At 38.5% G+C, this 20,075-nt stretch overlaps 1 protein-coding gene across 5 annotated transcripts in view; it reads right to left on the bottom strand.

Annotated features, from left to right (window-relative positions):
* The window catches only part of ANO4 (anoctamin 4), a 172,170-nt gene that overhangs the window by 15,062 nt on the left and 137,033 nt on the right, over positions 1 to 20,075 (bottom strand). For all 5 annotated transcript variants that reach the window (XM_031600390.2, XM_090140352.1, XM_090140342.1 and 2 more), the window contains exons 15-22: positions 18,104 to 18,186; positions 14,139 to 14,279; positions 11,923 to 12,087; positions 8,154 to 8,190; positions 5,632 to 5,743; positions 4,611 to 4,668; positions 2,224 to 2,321; positions 292 to 434 (exon numbers count right to left, since the gene is read on the bottom strand). In XM_031600390.2, the coding sequence (XP_031456250.1) occupies positions 292 to 434; positions 2,224 to 2,321; positions 4,611 to 4,668; positions 5,632 to 5,743; positions 8,154 to 8,190; positions 11,923 to 12,087; positions 14,139 to 14,279; positions 18,104 to 18,186 (837 nt within the window). The remainder of the gene's footprint in view (positions 1 to 291; positions 435 to 2,223; positions 2,322 to 4,610; positions 4,669 to 5,631; positions 5,744 to 8,153; positions 8,191 to 11,922; positions 12,088 to 14,138; positions 14,280 to 18,103; positions 18,187 to 20,075) is intronic.

The following is a 20,075-nucleotide window of genomic DNA, read 5'->3' as shown; positions in this document are numbered from 1 at the left end:
GGTGAAGGGTTGCAATGTAGAAAGCAACCTTCCCCATACAAAGCCAGAATCAGAAGTGTTTCATAAACATGGGGTTATCAAACCAAAAGCACTGTAGTTAGCTACATTGACTTGGTTTTGCTCTCAGAAATTCACTCCCATGCCTCACCTGACTTGTGAGAATGAGAAGCATTTTGTAGCCTCTTTAGGTTCATACAGCAATTGCTAAAAGAGCACGCCAACTCACATCAACAAAAAAAAGCAACTACATTAACATCTACTGAAGAGAGAGAAATAATTTCAGTGCCATACTCATTTCTAGGTATTCATCAAACAGTCCATAAGCATTCATAGGCTGCAGATTGTAGTCCTTTTCCCACTGTGGGAAGCTTGTTTTTCTCTGTGTGCCATACTCTTGCCGTAGTTTTCTTCTGGTCCACCAATTTTGAATTAGCCTACATTTTCAAATAAATGAAAGAAACAAAGTAAAGACTGTTGTTGGCTATTCATAACTAAACTGGAAGAGGCTAAATGTGCACAACATACCTTGAAAATATTTTCCAATGCGTGGGAAAAGATAGCATTGGTAATATATGTGGCTGATGATAGTGGAATAGGTACAAAAACAGATAAGGATTGATGGGCTGTTATTCAGGTCTACATGTTATTAAAATGAAAAGGAGATTTTGACATCTTTTTATTACCTCTTTTTGTCGACATAAAATCACTTCAAGCCTTTTTATAAGGCAAAATGCAGCGTTGCATGGAGATAGTTAAGCTCTGAACAAGAAACTGTTAAACAGCTTCTAATGCTGCTTGATCTCTTCCTGTATGTAAAGGAGGGGGTAGGGAAGTTCTGCACTACAGAGTTGCCTCCAAATCATGTTCTTTGCAGAAATGATTGCATTCTTTCATACAAAATGGAAACAAAATGGAAACAAAATATGCTTGGCTGCAGCATTTTAAGGCTAGAGAGGAGATATGAAAGCTGTAAACACCTATTTCTCCCACCAGAATAAGTTTAAGCTTCTCAACATTACTGCAACAGTGATCTGCGCTGTGACTCTAAAGAGAAGGGGCTGACTTACAGCAGTTTATTCCTATTATAGCACTTGTTCTTAAACAATCTCCTCCTATTTACTTCTGTCAACTTCTGTAATCCTCTTCAATGCTCATTATTAGGTTTCAGTATCCCTATTAATAAGTAGGAGGAAGATCTAATGAAAACTGACAAAAGAGGAAGGGAGTAGAAAAAAGGATCAATGCTGCTACTGCTGCTGCTCCCCCCTTCCGACCTCAGCTACAAAATCCTGACCAGCAGCGCTAGGCGCCGACTGGCGAAGATGGATGAATAGTGAATGTTGAGTACCTTGATTGCCCATTACACTATGCATTTAAATCATTCACCCCATTCTCATTACGGCTGGATGTGATCAGCTCTGAGGCTGCCTGAAATCGCTGCTGCAACACATTCTGCAGCTCAGGGACCAACCTCTGCGTTAGCTCTTCTGTGGATCCTGCGGTGAAGCAAATCCCTCCAAGCTGCAGAACTTGACAAGGGCAAACTTTCTGACAATGTCAGCCCTCTCTTATGTTTTCACACTTGCTAATTTCCCTTGATGACCTGCCACACTGTCTCTAGCATCAACTCAAGTCTCTATTAATCATACTAATTAAATACTAATCAATGAGAAACTAACCGATAGGAAATGAATAATCATTAGCCTTTTTAGCTAGGGCACAGTTCCACAGTGCCCAGATCACCAGGAGACATATCTATATACCAGTCAGTACATTTTTCTGGCTCTGAAGTGAATATGCCCACAGTGCATTTTTTTTCCAGCTCAGACCCACCCTTTCAGACACCTTTTATCACTCAGCAAGTAGAAATCCAATTTAGAACTTCCTGACACAGATAAAAAATGGTACATATAATATTACCTATGCAAGGCATACAGTTGTTTTTACAGAGTTTTAAAAAATGGAATACAATATAATGTAGTACTTCCCACATATTTGTTTGTTAGTATCGATACTGCACTATCAATTTAGCAAACTATGTTCAATATCAAAAACCCAGAGCACCAGCTGTCTGGAAATCTAACTTAAGAGCTCCCTACCCGAAGGGATATTTTCTTATTCATATGGCAAATCTACCTTGCTTTTATGTAACAGTTCATAAGGAAACAGTAAAGTTGGTATTCTTCTGTGATCTACAAAAACATAAGCACTAAGTTTACTTACGGGTAGCCCAGTTCCATGAAATTATTCCAAGTCTGCTTTAGCACCATTATGATACCCATTTGCATACAGAGATCAATAAGGCATCCACTAGGGTGGCACTACAGAAAAAAAAGAAACATAAGGTTAAATAGAAGTAATGCTCAGTTTAAATTATTTCTTAAAGAGCATAAACTAATATTTAATAATTTACTTAAGGGAAATGAAGTGCTGTTTTCTTTATGATTATTTTTAAAATATAGACTCATGGGAGCATATGAAACTATATCGTACCATGAGCCCTTTAAGTCTGTCATCTAATTTTCTACAGGAGTCAGAATCAGCTGAAACAAATATCGTTTTCACACTAGTACTGCTAGTAAGTTGTACAGCAGTGGGTAAGATAGAGACAAAAGCTAACAAATTTCTCCACTGATTACAGTAGTTTTTAGGGGGACTGACTATGCTCAAGTCAAAAAATGAAGAGAAAATTCCTCCTGGCTGTACATGCAAAGACTTTATGCCTAGAGGATAGTCCTAATACTGTTTATTAAGTACTTAATGTATAAGTGAGTGAACTCCTCAAAGCTATTCTCTTTTTGAAGATCTACAAACCAACTAGCAGTTCTCAACATCTTTTGTGGAGTGCTTACTTGCTTTAGTTGTGGCTCCAGGCCTTGAGGAAGAAGTGCTGTAGCTCTGAGGAGAGACGCTCAGCTAGTAACAATTTAGGTGATGCCACTATTTTTAGTTTTAGTATTGGAAGAAATAGAAAAGTGCCAAAAACTTTGCAGATCCAAACAGTGGAGTGTAAGCTGTAGTAAGTCCTGGGTATTATGGATAAGTGAAGCAGATTGCTGCCACAGGACTGGAACTATTTCTCTTTAGGTTTTAAAGAGAAAAAAATGGCATTGGTTATGACATCTAACAAAATGTGGTATGAATTTCTTACACATACTCTGCATTATAGTCCTCAGAGCCAGGGCTCCTTCTGAGGTTTCTGTTGACCTCATTCAACTTCTCTTTAGATTAACAGGGTAGCAGATCAATTTTTTTTTTTTTTTTTATTAATTAACTTCACTAGCATCATTATTAAATTATCATCCTTCTATTTTTAGGAATAAGTGACACAAGAAAATACAGCCTAAGAAAGGAAAGTGAAGTAGCAGTGATGTTACATCCATAACACCACCAAAATACTATGTATGCTGTGATTTGGATGTACATAGGAAGATCTGACCAGGGTATATCATGCTATCCAATGTCATGTACTTGTCTTCATCCAATAGGTGAAGAGAGGGCAATTGGAGGGATATCTCGGCATTATATTCTAAAGCCTTTTCCTAATATGACCTTGTACGGATATGGTTGATATAGTTAAGATTTCTTTATTAAACAATTCTTAATAAACTTTTTTTTTTTTTTTTTTTTTTTACTCTGAGACAAGCAAAATAATAAGGTAATAGTAGATTCCACCAGCAACTGACCCAACCCATAACATGTCACTGCTGCACCTCACCCCCAAACTTGATTCTTCCTTCCTTCCCTTTCTGCTTCTGCAGGTGTCCCCCATGTTCTGATTATCCTGTGAGCTGATTCAGCCCAGTAACTTAACAGAAAAAAAAAGATTTCACCCGGAAAAAGAAAGAGGTTCTTGCTGATATAGGGAACTGACATAGGGTTGGAAAAACACCAGAGTCAGTGCAGAAGAGGAAGGAGCAAGCTTCTGGGGAAGGCTCAAAGCAAGTGCAGAACTGACCTCTTTTTGCAGCAGCAAGCTGTTAGGTCAGCTTGGTCTCTCTCAGACTTTGAAGGGATGTTCAGTCTGTCTGTCCATTTACCACTTTTAATGTACAGAATTCACTGCTTCAAAATTACGATGGCTAATTATTCATTTTTTGCTACTGTTTGGATGATATACATTAACCAAAATACTCAGATATCTGGAAGTATTTGTAAATTCATGTTGGCAGTGAAAAGACTTGCATTTTTTGCTTGCCAATTTTCATGCATTTGCAAAATGGTTTTCCATCACTCATCTGTAAAGTAAGAAAAATTTCAGAATAAAAGGTTGTAAGATTCATATCAAACTGACCCATTTTAAGGATGAAACATTTCCAACACGAAAATACAAATAAAGTAGAAACTGTTTGATACAGACCTCCAAATGTGCTCAGACTGAAACTACTAGCATTGTAAACAGTATGAGTGTTGATATATAGATGTTTTTGTAGCAGGTGGTGGAATGTTGGTATTGCGGAGTTCGAGAACAACAGAAAATCCAACACCACACTCAAAGATACCTGCATAGAGTTTTACATCTGCCTCTGCTTGCATTCACTGCAACTGTGGGCAGCAGATAAAGCTGTGTGTATCTTGTTTCGGGAGCACGAGAATTAGCAAGCACCCACCTCTTCCAGTCTCCACCGGTTTATCAGCCTTAGGTAGGCTCCAGGGTGTCCTGTAAATCTTTAACACATGAATATACATTAGAATGTTGCATGAGCAGTCTATTTACAGCAGTGGAAGAAAGCTTATACTGTTGTTTTAATCTAATGTCACTTTAGCATGATTGACTACAAAGGACTTTGCATGAAAAAAAATCTGGACATTCCTGGAATAATTTACATGAAGGGCTAAAAATATTTTTACTTCCAGTTTTATGTGAACATGAAGTATTGTGCTGTTTGATGCTTAGCATATACAAAACAAAGAGAAAATCTGAGTAAAACAGTTTATGTCTATTTGGAAAATGGCTTTCAAATGCCAGCTCATTTTCTTACCCAAATTGTGGTATTTGCCTTTCTGTGAAACCAGTGAAAATATTAGTTTTCACTTGGAAAATCTTATTTTCTTACAGTTCTCTCATGATGCGTTGCCCAGAATCATTCCCAACAACCCACATGCAAATAGTCCACACTGATAGTTTATCAGTCCCTACCAAAAGGCTTTTCTTTTGCTTAAAGGGGGCTTGCAGGAAGAGGCATACAAATATATACATATATTTTACATTTTATGCAGAAAAAAGATCTGATTCTCCAGTAATGGTACAAATCTCATGAAAACAAAGCAGCAAAGTATTCAGTACTCAGAAAGAAAAAAGCTCAGTGTTAAATTATTTACTTAACTGTACAAATTACCCACATGAAGACAGAGCAAAGTGGCTTGGGCACATATTACTGGGGATGGCATCAGTTTCCAGTAGTGAAATTATTAGGAGTTAGTGTTAAGGTAATATGATGCTAGGAAATTAAAACCACATCTGTTTCAGGGCTTTGGAAAGGAAAATAAAACTGTAATGTTTCCTACCTTGCTATTATGAAATTTGCATTTTAAGATGTGTGACAATACAGTACCATTTTGTTTCAAGACAATTTTATTACTCCTCTCCACTTCATTTTGTGACTATGAAGATGCAGATATCAATCCTACCTTCCAAGGAAGAATGCTATATAAAAGGTAGAGCTGTTCAGGTTGACAAACTGAAAAAGAAACATTTTCAATGTGAAGCTGTTCTCCCACTCAGATTCTGTACGAGGCTGCTCTGTGAAGAAAGAGACAGAGTTTGAGAGGTTTAATCAGATTAACAATTCTGCTTGGCACAAAGGATGTAGAAATCTATCTGAGCTGGCAATGTATTTGAAAATTAGCCTGCTGATTTTCTTGTACAAACTGACAGTAGAAATTGTATCCAAAAGAAGTGCACAGCAAGCTAGCTTGTAACGACTCTGAAATCTTTTCTGATATCTGGATATGTATATTCCCAGGAAACTGCAAGATAATGTGTGTATTCTTACAGGCTCATCCTGTTCTCTCATTTCCTGCTCTGCAGTCTACCATAAAGACACAGCTACAAGCTGTGGAAGTGCCTTCTTCCTAGAGACGTCACACTGAAATGAAGTAAATAAGTAAATCTTCCTTGTGGTTCTGTTTCAGGGTTGTGGTCATCATGCTGTGGGCACCTAAGGGCTCTGTACAGGCATCAGCAAAGCCACCTTCCTTGTCCCAGGGTGCTCCTCACAGAACAATGAGAAAAAAAGACTTCACAATGGATGGGTGAGACAAACAGGAAAGAGGTAGACCACATGTCTTCTCTTCAGCTTGGCCCTTAATCTCCATCTAAAGAGTAATCAAGACATGAGTTAACCAAACAACTACTCTGCCAATACACTAGTACCATGGCCTGCAACTGCTTTCCAGTTGGCATGAGCTTGTTTATTAATCTGTTGCTCTGAACAGGAGTAATCAGAGGAAAAGCAGAGGTAGTAATGGTTGTAACGTGTATCATAATGGTAATACCTGCATGTGTACTTCCAAAGGAGTCTCTATTAAATTACAAGCACAAAAAAGATAAACTAGATTCTGTTCAGTTGGAGACATTCTACCCATGAGGAAATTTCAGACACCTGAACAAAACTGTGGAATAGACTATATATCAACAACTGCTCTAGTGATTTGGAAATGCCTGTCAAGAACACCAAGTCTGTGCATGCTACTACATACATATGCAGCTAAGCAGAAGGAAATGAAACATCAGAGATTTTTGATGCCAGCATGTGTTGACTTTAACAGGGCTGCTGCAGCTGAAGCTTTGCTCATATGACTTTCAAAGAGAATGGCAAAACTCTGGAGCAACATGGATTTGAGGTCAGAAAAGGTGATGTAATGGCTGAAGAAGAACATCCTGACTGTCCTTCCAATTCCACTCTGAGCTTATTACACTGATAAAGATCATTCAAATGAAATTTATGCCACCAGAGTAAATAACACAATAGAGGCTGTCAGAACAGTGTGACCCACTGAGTCCTCACATAAGTGCAGTCTGCAGAGGCTACAAGAAGCAGACCTGCCTCCATGATAATCTGGCAGAAAGTAATTAAGCTTCAAGCTCTCTACATTATATCTTACTGTCCACAGGATATCACAGGGAATAAAAGGAAATAGCCCATGCAAATTACATACTTGAAAGTCATTTTTCTCAACTGTAACTAGTAGGTTACAGGCCTTTTCCACGGAAAGAGGATGGCAGCAATATTTTGAATTCAAGACATAAAAATAAGAAACAACAGAATAAAATTCTACCTTAGACACATTTTGAACATATCATAGATGACTGTCTAGGTGTTAAAAAGCCTCAACACTAGCTAAAATCAACTGTTTCCTCTGAGGAAATCTGTGGAAATCTGTCCTCCTGAACATCATCAATGTACACAGATAATCCCCAAATTCAAAATAATGCCAAAAAACTTCTCATACAGATGCAATTATTGGTTGATTTAATGAGTCAATCACTCCATTTCAGATTTCTTGACCCAAGGAGCCATTGTCAACTGCCACTAACAACTGCTATCTTCCAGAGCGATCAGGATCTTCAAAGACTCAGTGACAGTCCATTGCTACCCTAGTATATGCAGACTGTGAAACCAAAGAAACACATTGTCCTTACTCTAGTGTCTTTAAGGCTGATCTGAAAAGTTAGTTAAACTTAGAACACCACTAGAGTTCCAGTGTTGGTAAAAGTTGATGAGACATCTAGTTCTTTTCCCTCTGAGTTACTGCCCCTCCTGAAGGGATGTGTCTGAGAGCCATTAAGCAACTTATTTTCAAGCAACAACTGTGACTTCCAAAAGCGATTCTTGTAAAAGTTTTGAGTGCTCAGTCTCTGAAAACTTCAGTTACACTTTCGTCCTTGTGGTAATACTTCAACTTTTTACAAGGTAAGGGGCTGGAACAGGAACTAAGGACTGCAGGTGAGTGATTCTCACTGTTGCTAATTCAATTGCACTACAGCTTAGTTTATAATACTTCTTTATTATAAACTTTAAAAAATAATTAATTCCTAATAGATCTAAAATTAATCAAGAGTTCCCATATAGACAGTTGGAGTGCTGTCACAGCATGCGGACAAAAAAATCAGCACAATATCATTCAATTTTGTATTTAACATCACTTACCTAAATTTGTCAGGAAAAGAGCAACCTTTTCATACAGCTGAAACAGAGAAAAAACAGTCTCTTAAACATGTGGCCAGCTCAAAAATATAGTACTGTTTTGTAGGTAATTGCTTGTACCTGTTAGATCTGACATTCAGATTGATTCCTGTATCACATTCTGATAATGACTGTAATAAAACTATAAAACGATAATACCATAATTATATAATCAGTCAAGAAAAAGTAATAATTGCAAGCTTATATTCAGCTCTTTTCATCTACAATACATACAGAAAAAGTGCTGTCAGTGTTCCTATTTTACATACACAGTGAAAAAGAGTCTAACAATTATTTCAAAACCACAAAGCAGAGCAATAGTGTTTTTGTTTTAGTTATTTGTGGAACATTTATCACACAAATAAAAACACCCCGCTTTCATTTTCTGGGATATTTTTTATTATTTATGTGTTTCTTTGGTGCTGAGATGAATGAACGTTACTGGGGAGAGAGGGTTCTTCAGAGAAAGTCATTAGTAGTCCTCATAGAAGGTTTGGTTTGGAAGGGACCTTTAAGATCATCTAGTTCCAACCCCCATGCTATAGGCAGGGACACTCCCCAATAGACCAAGTTGCTAAAAGCTCCATCCAGCTGGCCTTGAATGCTTCCAGGGTGGGAGCATCCACAACCTCTCTGGACAACCTGTTCCAGTGTCTCACCACCCTCACATTAAGGATCTTCTTCCTAATATCTAGTCAGAGGCATTTCTTGGCTGATCTCAGTGATGCTGTTCTAAATCCTAAGTGGCACTTACTGATGTTAGCAGGTAGCAGGGTCTCCAGCTCTCTGTGAGACTGCTAATTTAATAAAGCTTACAAAAACTAAATTGGAGGGTTTCCACAGTTGATATTTGCAAAGATTTTTTGAACCCATAAAATACATTACCACCATTAGTATCGGTGTAAATTAATACAATCAGTTCAATTTGCTTTAAATGAGGATAGGGCCCTCCTGCAACATGTTAAATGTCCTTAACTCTCACTGATGCCTACAACGATACCAAAATCCTCATACTTCAGGCTCAAGTACTTATTCCTAGAGTATGTATAAGCAATATTTCATTACATTTGCAGTTATCCTTGTAAAATGTTACTTAAATTGAGTTATGTACAATTTACAGATCAGACTGCTTAAGACCTGAAGTTATCCTGAATTATCTCATCCGCGCTAACAACCACTTCTTGCTGTGAACTGCTTTTTAGTACCTTTGGTGTAAATAGTTTTGATTCAAGTAATAAGAAAGAAGGTTTCTTCTGGGTTTAAAATCATCTCCTAAGGGCAACTGTGGAAGTGCTAAATGCCTGGGTAGTTTATATCCTGATCCCAGCAGGGACTACACTGTTTTATAAATGTACATTGCTCTGCAGATGTGAATATCAAAATTCTGTGCTGTTACTGTTCCTCGTGGAACTGTAAGATTGTTAGGGATTCCATTACCAACTTCAGGACCAGATAATCTACTACTGCAGTTTATCACTACTAGTCCCACGGAGCACCATTTAGGATTATGTTTGTTCATCTTTCTTATGGACAGAATCATTGGAATTAAGAGTTTTTATTAACCTAGGTAAATCCAGTGATTGTTCCCAGGTCAGGCAGCATGGCTGACTGGGAGCCATTACACTTGAAGGTTAGACCATTCTGTCACAATGGATACATCAGTGCATTTATCTGGCTCCCACAGCTTCCAGCCTAGAAGTTACCCGTGGTCCAGACCTTTCCCCTGATGTTTAGAGAGGTTGTCAAGTTGCATTAGAATCACTGGCTGTTTTCCAGGCTCTATGGCAGTGAGTTCCCTACTGCTATATAGATCTTGGTCCATTTTGGTTTCATTACTCTGTCTTAGCTTTCTTTCCTACTGCTTTTCTTGAGTCACAGTTTGTATATGAGTCAACTACCCAACTGCTGATATGAAAAAAGAGGTTCTCCCCTTTCCCCCCTCCCCAAAGAAATCCTACTGCTGCACTTCAGTAAACTACGTTCATCCATCATGGGAAGTGAAAGGTTTATGTTCATAATTCCTCTTACTAATGCAGCTAATGCAATTTCATATTCTGGGGATCTTTTCTTTCCATGAGCCCATATCCAGTTCTAAGGCTGCGGTGCTTATTGCATGGTAATGAGCATAAGGCTTAAGCAATGCATCTTTGTAGTGCTCTATTTATTTACTTTCGGAAATAAAACAAAGTTTCTCAAAAGGCACCTTCAAGACATCTTCCATTATTTTAATAATTTCTCTAAGCTGTAGAACTCTTTGAGAACCAAATATTTTGTTTGTGCATTATTGCTTTGTTGCTGCTTCACTGCATATACAATGGCTGATATTGAGAGCTTAGAAATGGATGTTGTACTGACACAGAGGTATACAGTTTTCATTTTATTTCTTCTATGCTTATTGTGTGCTCTAGGTAGATTAAAGAAAATCCCCAAAAGCTGCAGACAACAAACAATAAATCAAAAATAGCATAGAAGAAGAGAATCCTCAGTACAAATTCAAAGAGAATAACAGCTTCCACCACTTCTTTCTCAACCTGTTGTCTCACCCTTGGGAAAATATAGTCCTAATCACCCTTGCCAGTACCAAGGGAGAAGTGAAGTCCTGCAGCAAAGCTTCCCAAAACCTCCTGCTTTATAAAACAGGGGTTGTTAAAATTAATTTTTTGATGATGAAATTACTTGGGTATTGCACAGGCAAGAAAACAGTTTCCAAGCCAGTACTCAGGAATGTGCAGGCCTGAAATAATACCCCTATAAATTGTCCACAACAAAATCAGTATTATTTTATGGAGCAAAGCCTAGCATGCTTTTGTCAGAAAAGTCATGCTACTGAGTGCACAGAGGAATTCTGCCCTGCCCCGGGACCTGCAGATTTGTAGGCTGATTCTTTTCCTTAAAATGTATTCTTATAATGGCAGCTTACAAAGAACACTTAACCTGAGAGGAAAAGTCCATATATCTCTTGCTAAGAGCAACTAATATAAGGCACATTGCTACTGCAGCAATATTCAGAAGTATCTGCATCTTGATGGAATGCTGAAAGTCTTCTCCCATTTAATCTATGCTAAATTCTCTTACTGGGGCTGTTGCCACCTGGAAATATCACTTTCTTCTCTGTCCCAAGCCCAGTTCCAAACTGCTTCGTGTGTCCACAGTAAGACAACCTCAGCCAGCACCAAGATCCCAGTGCACCCATACTACAGCTCTGCTGTACCCTATCAAAGGTCATAAACTCTTGGAACAAGTTGTGTCTGCTTGAGTCTTGTGTAGTTTTCAGCCCTTCTACTTATAGGCATTCTATCTGTACATGCCTATCCTCCCTAGTAAACTAGCATGAAAACTGAAGCTGAAATGACAGAAACTAGTTTAAATAAGAAATAAGCTTGGCTACTGTATATAAAAAGGAACATTGAAATAGTTATTACAAATAAGAATATTAATTAAAGAGATTGAGATCTGCAAGCATTAAAAAAAAATGAGGGCAAATGATAAAATATGAGCATGGACAAGTGTCCCTAAGATATTTTTTAGAATAATCAATTATGTTTTACATAATGTTTGTATTAACATAAGTGGTGAATGACATCCATCAACAAAAAGGTCAGCCCAGCTTAGCAATGCACTGTGTAACCTCCATTCCCACTGAAGTCAGGATTTGAAAGTATTTGACTGTACTCTTCAGACTGAGATATCAACCAGCCTGGTGGCTCACTTTGGATACGTTAGCTTTACTCACCACATTCAGTAACATGATGATGCAAAAGTTGATGCACACTGCAGTCCCTGTAGTTGCAACCTGAGAGTTATTCCTGATTAAAGCCCACTTGAAGGCAGCAAAAGTGCTGACAGTCACAACACGGTAAATAACAATGCCAAAAACAGCAGCAATCACCACACAGATCTAGAGGAGAACAAAAACAACAGAGGGAAGAACCTGAAAACTTTTTATAGAGTAAGAACTAACTTCTTTCTGCAACTCTGAAAACTGAAAAAATTAAGAGAAAGACTTGAAAAATATGTTAATGTTGGTTCTAGAGGAAGGCTTCAACACGAATGTTCCTCCTATTGTGAATTCCTTTTAATTTTTCATAATATAAATACCTCTAAAATCATATTAAAATATATTCTTAGTTTTAAGCATTTTCTTGATATTGTATCTTTTCATTAGCATTAGTGTGGAAAACAGTATTTTCAGCTCTGGGAAATGGGAATTTTCCTCACATGCATGTTTCACAATGTGCAATTATTAGTCTCCACCAAATGTACCAATATAATGATGTCATATTTGGGATTGAATTTGTGCTTTGGTGCAATTCACACTTACAGGAAAAATATATCTCCAGTTGTAAGCACTTATTCAGAAACAATCCCAGCAAGATCCCCTGTTTCTCACTACAGTTTTGGAAAGAGTCTATCTGAGGAAAGTAAGAACTTCAATTGCCCTGGTAATTTTCTCTGATGAGACTTTCAGCAAACGTGACAGTTCCAGTGTGAAAGCTGTGCAGCTGAGCCAGGCTGCGAAATCACTTGATGTTCCATATGCAACAACTGAGAACTAAGTGACAACTGTTTTCCATCATGACCAATTCACGTCACAGTTTAGCAAATCACCTGAAGGACAAAGGGTTGGGAATTACATGTGTGACTCATCTCACACAAATGATGGCACAGTACTGTTAGCTCTCTTGTTAGATAAGAGTTTCTTCAGAAGAAGCTCCGTGCATTCCGAGGTTGTGCATAAGCAACTTACACCTGTCAAAACTAGAGCATATCTAAGCTAACTGAATAGGCAAAATGACCCTGAAAATACTGAAGACTAACCAAGCTGTTTTTGCATTTTATTAGTCACATTATTTGACCGAATCTCTGTACAGAAGAGAAAGCAAAGTTGGCTGTGTGTGAATGTGAAGGGTTAGTTTATTTGATCCACTGCTTCCACACTGGTAGCCAATAGAAACACTGTGGAGTTAGTGAGCTAGAGGATTGCCTCAGGACTCCCTGCACAGTGGTGAGAAGTTGTTTTCCTCTCCTTTGGTAACAGGGAACCATTAATCTGGTTCAAGCTGCATTTATAACTGTACTGTGCATCAAAGCTCTGAGATTTTGAGAAACGTTCTAACAATTTTGATAATTGTGCTTAAAGCTAAACTTTTAAAGGGATATTTTTACCTAGAAGGGGGAAAAAAAAGCATTTTTCTAGCTCATTGGAAGCTCATGCTATGTCAACATTAAAAGTGCCTTTATTGAAAATAACCCTTGTCTTGATTCCAGGATTGTTATAGAGAAGACTTGTGGAACACAGAATTCAGAGCTAGGCACTGTGGCACATTCAGCAACAGCTTCTGGGCTGCACCACCTACCTGGCTCTCCATAGTTCCTCAAGTTATATTCATTTGGCATTTTCTAGCCATGTAGAAAAACCCTAGTAAATTTAGCTTGGGTCCAAGTTAATCATAAGTGTATTTTCAAGACAATCCTACTGCTACAGCTGTTACATGAATGATAGCAAGTAACAGGCTCCACCTCCTCCATGGCACCTCTCCATCACTCTGCAGTGTCTACATGGGGAGGATGGTGAAATTCAGTCAGCTGAAGTTGATGCCTAAATGTGATATCACTGTTCCAGCAATTGTATAGTTACACATAGATCTATGCATATAGCCTTAATATTACTCCTAAATCTGGACCTTGGAGGAAAGCTTTAACTAACTGTGAGGCTCAGTGAAGAGCCTTTACTGAAGGAAAGCGTGGACTTTACAGTGAAGAGTAAATTAGTGTGGACTTTACAGAAACTCAGGACATTTGTTGTGCATAGATTTTCAGCCTGCAGTAAACATGCTAAAGCTTATTAACTTTCAAGCAGTCATATCCAGTATCTCCACACTCTCTCAGCAGATATTATGTTATTTTGTATTTTTTTTTTAACTGGTAAATAAATAAAAGTTTTCAAACCATAAAAAATATTCCAGATGCAGAAACAATGAGTCTGCTGCATTTATCTGCAAATGCTTGATAAGGCTCTGGCTTTCCGGATATGGGGTTCATTCGTTCTTTCTTGGAGTACTTGGCTTCAAACTGCGGACGTATCTCTTCCTAAAAAACAGACAGAAAGTGTTCGTGTACAGCATGGCTAGGAAAGGTTCTCTAGGAAACTTCCAATAATTTTTCATATTGCTGTTACTGAGAATTACGTCTTTGAATTCAGCAGCTGGCACAGCTACTAAAAAAGCTGAGTTGGGACATCAGGTACCTGTCATGAGGACTCAAATACATCACTACACCCACAAAACCATATTGGAAACATTTAGTAAACTCCCCAATTGGCTACTTGTCAAAATAATGCTTTTCCAAACTATATGGCTGCAAGCCATGTTATTTCAAGGTTGGTATCATGGGTTTTTCCAGCCTGGTATTATCCTACTGATACCAGAATTTTACAACAATGCAGGGGAAAAAAAAACAACACCTAATTTTTCCAAATTCAATTTCTGCTTGCTGGGTGGTTACCTCCCCATTACAAGCACAGGATTCTCATTATGTGAAGCCACGCATTTCAGTATTGCTCAAATCCTTCCTAACTTGGCCAGTATTAATAGCAGAGCAGTTTGAGTCCTGCTTTGGTGTAATAACTCTCTTCTGAAACAAAACCTGGGGATTTCTTGGTCTGAGACTTACTTACAACTGTTTACAGCCTTTTTAGGGGACAGAGCAGGATTTACCCTCAGTTCAGAGAAGTCCTCATGGTCTCTATTTGCAGTACAGACACCCCACTGCCCTGCCATCTTTCCCATGTCTGGCATCAGGGATGCTGCCATAAACAAGGGAGAGCACCAGGCTGCTAGGATGGACTCACAGCTGCTGGCAGACCATACACACTGGATGGAGTTTTACAGTGTTCTGATACATGCTGGGTCGTTGTACAGCTGGCTGTGAGGGAGAACAGGGGCAGCTACTGACTCCCTTTGTAGGTTTTCTGCCACACTTCTACTGTGCTTTTCATTGTGACAGGTAGGAGCCCAGATCACTTCAATTTCCTTCACTCCCAACACTTCAGTGGCCCTTAATTGAACTTTGCCTTTCTGAAAGCCAGTGATTATAGCTATAGGTTACTCATTCTAATAGAAATGAGTGGACTTCGAATGGCTACATCGAAACATAGATGAATGTTACCTGATCATACAAGCCTTTAAAATGTAAATAAAAACACGATATCTCAAAGTCATACACTCCTTTTATAAAATTCCTCAAAAAAAAAAACCCAAACGAACCATGTCTCAGTCTCAAATTCTGAAGGCATTTTCACAAGCCATGTGATTTCCGAATTCAAACAGCAAGAGGATAACCTGTTATTTAAATGAAGATGATAGTCACGTATGCTGAGCTGCAATGTCTGTGTAACTATGCTTGGGGGAACCAGCCCTGCATTAGCTAGTAGTTGAGCCAGACAAGCTAATATATCTTTTCTCGCTCTAATGCTATGATTAAACTCACAGAAGCAAAATTTGCTTGCGTAACTATATTAGGGAGCATGCAACGAGGCATACAGGAAATAAGCTTCTGAACCTTGGCATAGCAAAACTTATTTGGGATATATGCAGAAGTTAAGCACTTTTCTGTGGAGGGAGGGTACACTTATTCTTTCCTGCTCACACTGTTCCTGCCATATCAGGGCAGAAGGCCAATGAGAAGACCAGAATCTACCAAGAGAAACAATACAAGTAGTATTCCTGTGTACCCACAGACATCTAAAAGGACAGAATGTGATGGCATGGAAGAAGGGCACTTGACAATTGCATTCTGTAGACTGTGCAGGGGCTCTCCATCTGATTTAATGAGCCATATGCAAGAAACCCTTTCTTCTCTGCAGGCCTCTCTAAGCCAGTGTTTGATTAAGTTTTACAATCTGCTCTATAAGGAAGTCTTATTGTATACACCTCTCCATGAACCTAGGTATCTTCTACAATCTACTGTCAATTCATATCATGCAAATGCTATTTTTATAGATAGATCTCCACACAAAACTGAAACTCTGGTAGGAACCTTCGTACCTGTTTAATGACACTCATCAACAGTCCTGTATCTGGCTGAGATTAATGATATACAGAAAGTGGCACTGAAGGAAAAAAAAGTCCACTGCAAATACTGACAGAAGGCATATCTCAGCTCAGAGTCCCAGGCACATTGTGCAGTTGGTTTCTTGTTGCACGCTCAAGCCAAGACCCAGCGTGTCTCCCACCTTGCACCTAATTTACAAGGAAAGGAAATTCAAAGGTGCAGTGCTGAAAGAATCACAGCACATTGTGCCTGTGCCCCCAGGCTGGGGATCCAGACATGCCTGTAGTGGTGGCATGCCCTCCTTGGGTGAAAAGCTATCCTGGACAGGAATTCACAAGGTCACGTATCTGAGCAGTTTGACTTCTCCTTCCTGTCATCTTCATTACTTCGTTTCTTTGTCTTCTTTTAGAACAGAAATAGGATGGCAACACCATAGGAAGCCCTATAAATCTTTTTAATTTCTATCTAATGTTGTAGGAATTGGCAAATTTCCCTCAGCAGCAAGCCCTTATTTTTCAATTTGACAATGAAAATTAAAACAAGAGAAAGCTAGATATGGCAGTGAATGTTAATAAAAATAACAATCTTCATTAATAGAAGCTTGTGACTTAAAATGGTAATTAGAACAGTTTAATTGATTTCTATGAAACAGCTAATAAAAGAAGTTGGCTGATTTCGTCTAGTGATAACTAAACAGAATGTAGAAGGGGAATCTAACTAGCTCTTAGAAAACAGCATGTTTAGAAGTAAAATTTTCACCTTATAGAGACAGTTTTCACTGACATCTCACTGATAGGGGCTGAGGGACCTGGGATTGTTCAGTCAGGAGAAGGCTTGGATTGGAAGAGACCTCAAGGATCATCAAGCTTCAACTCCCCTGCCCCATGCAGGGCCACCAACCTCCATGTCTAATACTAGACCAGGCTGCCCAGGTCTCCACCCAAATTGGCCTTGAACACCTCCGGGGATGAGCTGGGATCCCAACTTGCAAACTGTATAGTTTGGTATATCTGTCTTCTGTCCTACCTGCCAGCAGCACCAGCAGTGGCTTTTTTGCAGCTAGGCATGAGGGACAAGATCACTGCAGTTCAATCCTGATTGAATATCTGAAGCTCAGGCAGAACTGTCTCAGTGTGCTCTCTTTGTGACTCATCAGTACCAGCAAGAGTAGGCTGCTAATCTCAGGAGAGGTAAATCTATACCAGAGTATTCTCTAAATATATGAAAGTAGTCCTGAAGTATCACCAGGACTCAGCAGCTATATGAACAAACAGTGATAGCCCTGTTGATGTAAAGAAACCAATTTCCAGATGTGTTATTTAAGCTCTTGGCTTATTTTTAGTGTCTTACAATCCCTGGAAGGGGATTCTGGAAAGGAAGGAGTACAGATTCTGTGGACACCTGTACATTCAAATCACACTTCAGGAGCATTTTTCCTACCATACCCACTGAAACTTGCTTTTCTCCTGCATCATAAAATCCACTTGTTCCCTGTAGATGTCAATTCAGTTCTAAGAGCACGGTGTTCCTTCTTGGTAACCATTACAAGAAAAGTTTAAGGCTGTTTTTCACTGTTTAGTTTCCTAACTAATGAGATTTCTTCTACCAACAGAGAATGAATTTAGTCTTTTGAGCTGATTCATCTCCCTCCATTTGGATTTTGAAAGGTGTAAGAAGAGAACAGCCCCCCTTGAGAAAGTTTCTTCACATTCCAGAGGAAAAATCTAAGGAAAAAATGCTAATTTCCTAGTTTATGAAGCTTTGAAAAATGTATTTAAGTAAATCCAAAAGAAAACTGTGCTTACACGTTTTACAAAATCTTTCTGTATTATAGATCAGGGAATAATTTTTTTAATACAAACCTCTTCTTCTTCCCAGTCTATCAAGTCCCAGTCATAAGCAATTACTGCTCGCCTTCGTTTCCAAAACTCCAGAAAAACAGTAGCTGGAACAAACAGAAAAAAAACCACAAAATTGTTTTAAAGTCAAGATAGTGGAAAGTACTATCATATAACTGTTGAATGAAACTATTACATCATTTCTCTGCATAAAAAACGTTCCTTTGAACAGGAAATCAGGCCAGTGATCAAAACTGCTTTCAAGGTGCATTGCTTTCTAAGAATTACTCTTTTTTTTGTGTCAAGTATGATTGAGGCTTTAGAGATTTCTTTTAGTTATAGACAAAGAAGTTTAATTTCTAATCAACTAAGTGAGGGCTCTCAAAGAATCAAATTGTTCCTGTGAGTCGTCATTACAAAACACGGCAGAACTTCTGATGAAGCTAAATGTTTACTGGGGCTACTACAAGATAAAGTAGTAACTTTCCTTTTTGGAAGATCATTTAAAATACACAGGGATCAGAATCCAGAGGAATCACATTCAGGGGAACATGCAAATCTGTGGACTACTTGTGAGGAATCACATCTTTTACCCTATATGACTGTGTATGCATGGTGTGGCATTAACAGATGACAGTGAAGCACTGTGTGCCAAACAGACTTTTATAACAGAGTTCAAGGTACTGTAATATGCTTGTACGTGACTGTGCTTTCTTTTTGTAAGGGGAAAGAACAACCAAGGAAGCTCTTAGCCATGCAATCATACATTCATATTCTAGAGATTAATACTGAAAAAAGTTTGATAAAAGAATGTAGAAACTGCCTAAAGCTAACTGACATCAACGGAAAGGCTTCTTCTTCAGCTATGAGGTTTGGCTCTTGCTTTTACTGCTCACTGAAAAGCATCAGGCTGATAACCATGGAGAACATAAACCTGTTTGCCAATGAACAAGGACAGTACCCACCATTATAGTGTCACAGCAACATGGCAATGTGTTCCACACATAGTCCTACAAGGGTCTCCTTAATGGACTATCTGCCCTACTGCAGTATGTTGGTAATGACATGCTATCATAGTAATGATAGTAAGCACTGGCATAAATTTAGTGAAAGTGATTTTTTTAGCCAGTAAGAATGATTACAGCTTAATGTATTAACCAGTGAAGCTAAATATATGCTTAGAAAATGAACACTGTGTGAAGATATGGTAAGATATCAATAGTGTGTTTAAGGAGGTTGTTGTGCAGTTTGAAGACATTTTCATGCATAATGACATCTTTTTTCTCAAAGCTGGAGTTGCATTATGGCAGATAACTGGCTAGTATGATTTACTATCATTAAGTCATTTTAGTCTCCTGAGGCTAATATGTCTGTGACCTTTTGTAATAATCACTGTGTGATTGCTTGGCATCAACAAAACTACCAAGTGCTAATGAGGCTCTGGCACTGCTGCTGAACCACCACATTAGCTCATTCTTTGACTTGTCTTCTGGTGGAGCTCCTTCTCTCCTATCAACTCATATTGATTTATTTTGTACAGGCTAAACAAGTAGGCTGTTCTTTTTGGAGTTCTGGGAGAAATAAGTCTGATTGAGCACTACCATTTCAAGAGCAGCTGGAAACAGGACACAAGTGGGTGTACGAGTCCACAGGCATGAAGCTCTCAGATATGTCTATGACAAATTATACTTATTTTCTTTCTTGTTTTTCGCTCACCTGTAGTGAGGAATCTTTACATACTATACTTTGAATAGCTAGAAGCTGTCAGACTTAGTATGTGCAGTTCCTGAAGCTTCTTTCAAAATCTGTTTTCAAATCTTTAAGAGGATGATCTGCACAGTTCTGTTTTAACTTTTACTGTGCCAAACTTCCTTCTATACAGGCCAGGCAGTTTTCCCTTGCTAGATAGTTTAAAATGTGATATAAATAATCATCTTTGATTCATAGTACTACTGATGTCTTTGAAAAAGCACTGCATTTTGAAATTTCTGTTTCT

This window comes from Phasianus colchicus, chromosome 1, assembly GCF_987193195.1.
Source record: "Phasianus colchicus chromosome 1, bPhaCol1.hap1.1, whole genome shotgun sequence".
In the NCBI taxonomy this organism is placed as follows: domain Eukaryota; kingdom Metazoa; phylum Chordata; class Aves; order Galliformes; family Phasianidae; genus Phasianus; species Phasianus colchicus.
The sequence above is the reverse complement of the archived record's forward strand: the minus strand, read 5'-3'. Positions and strand labels throughout refer to the sequence as shown.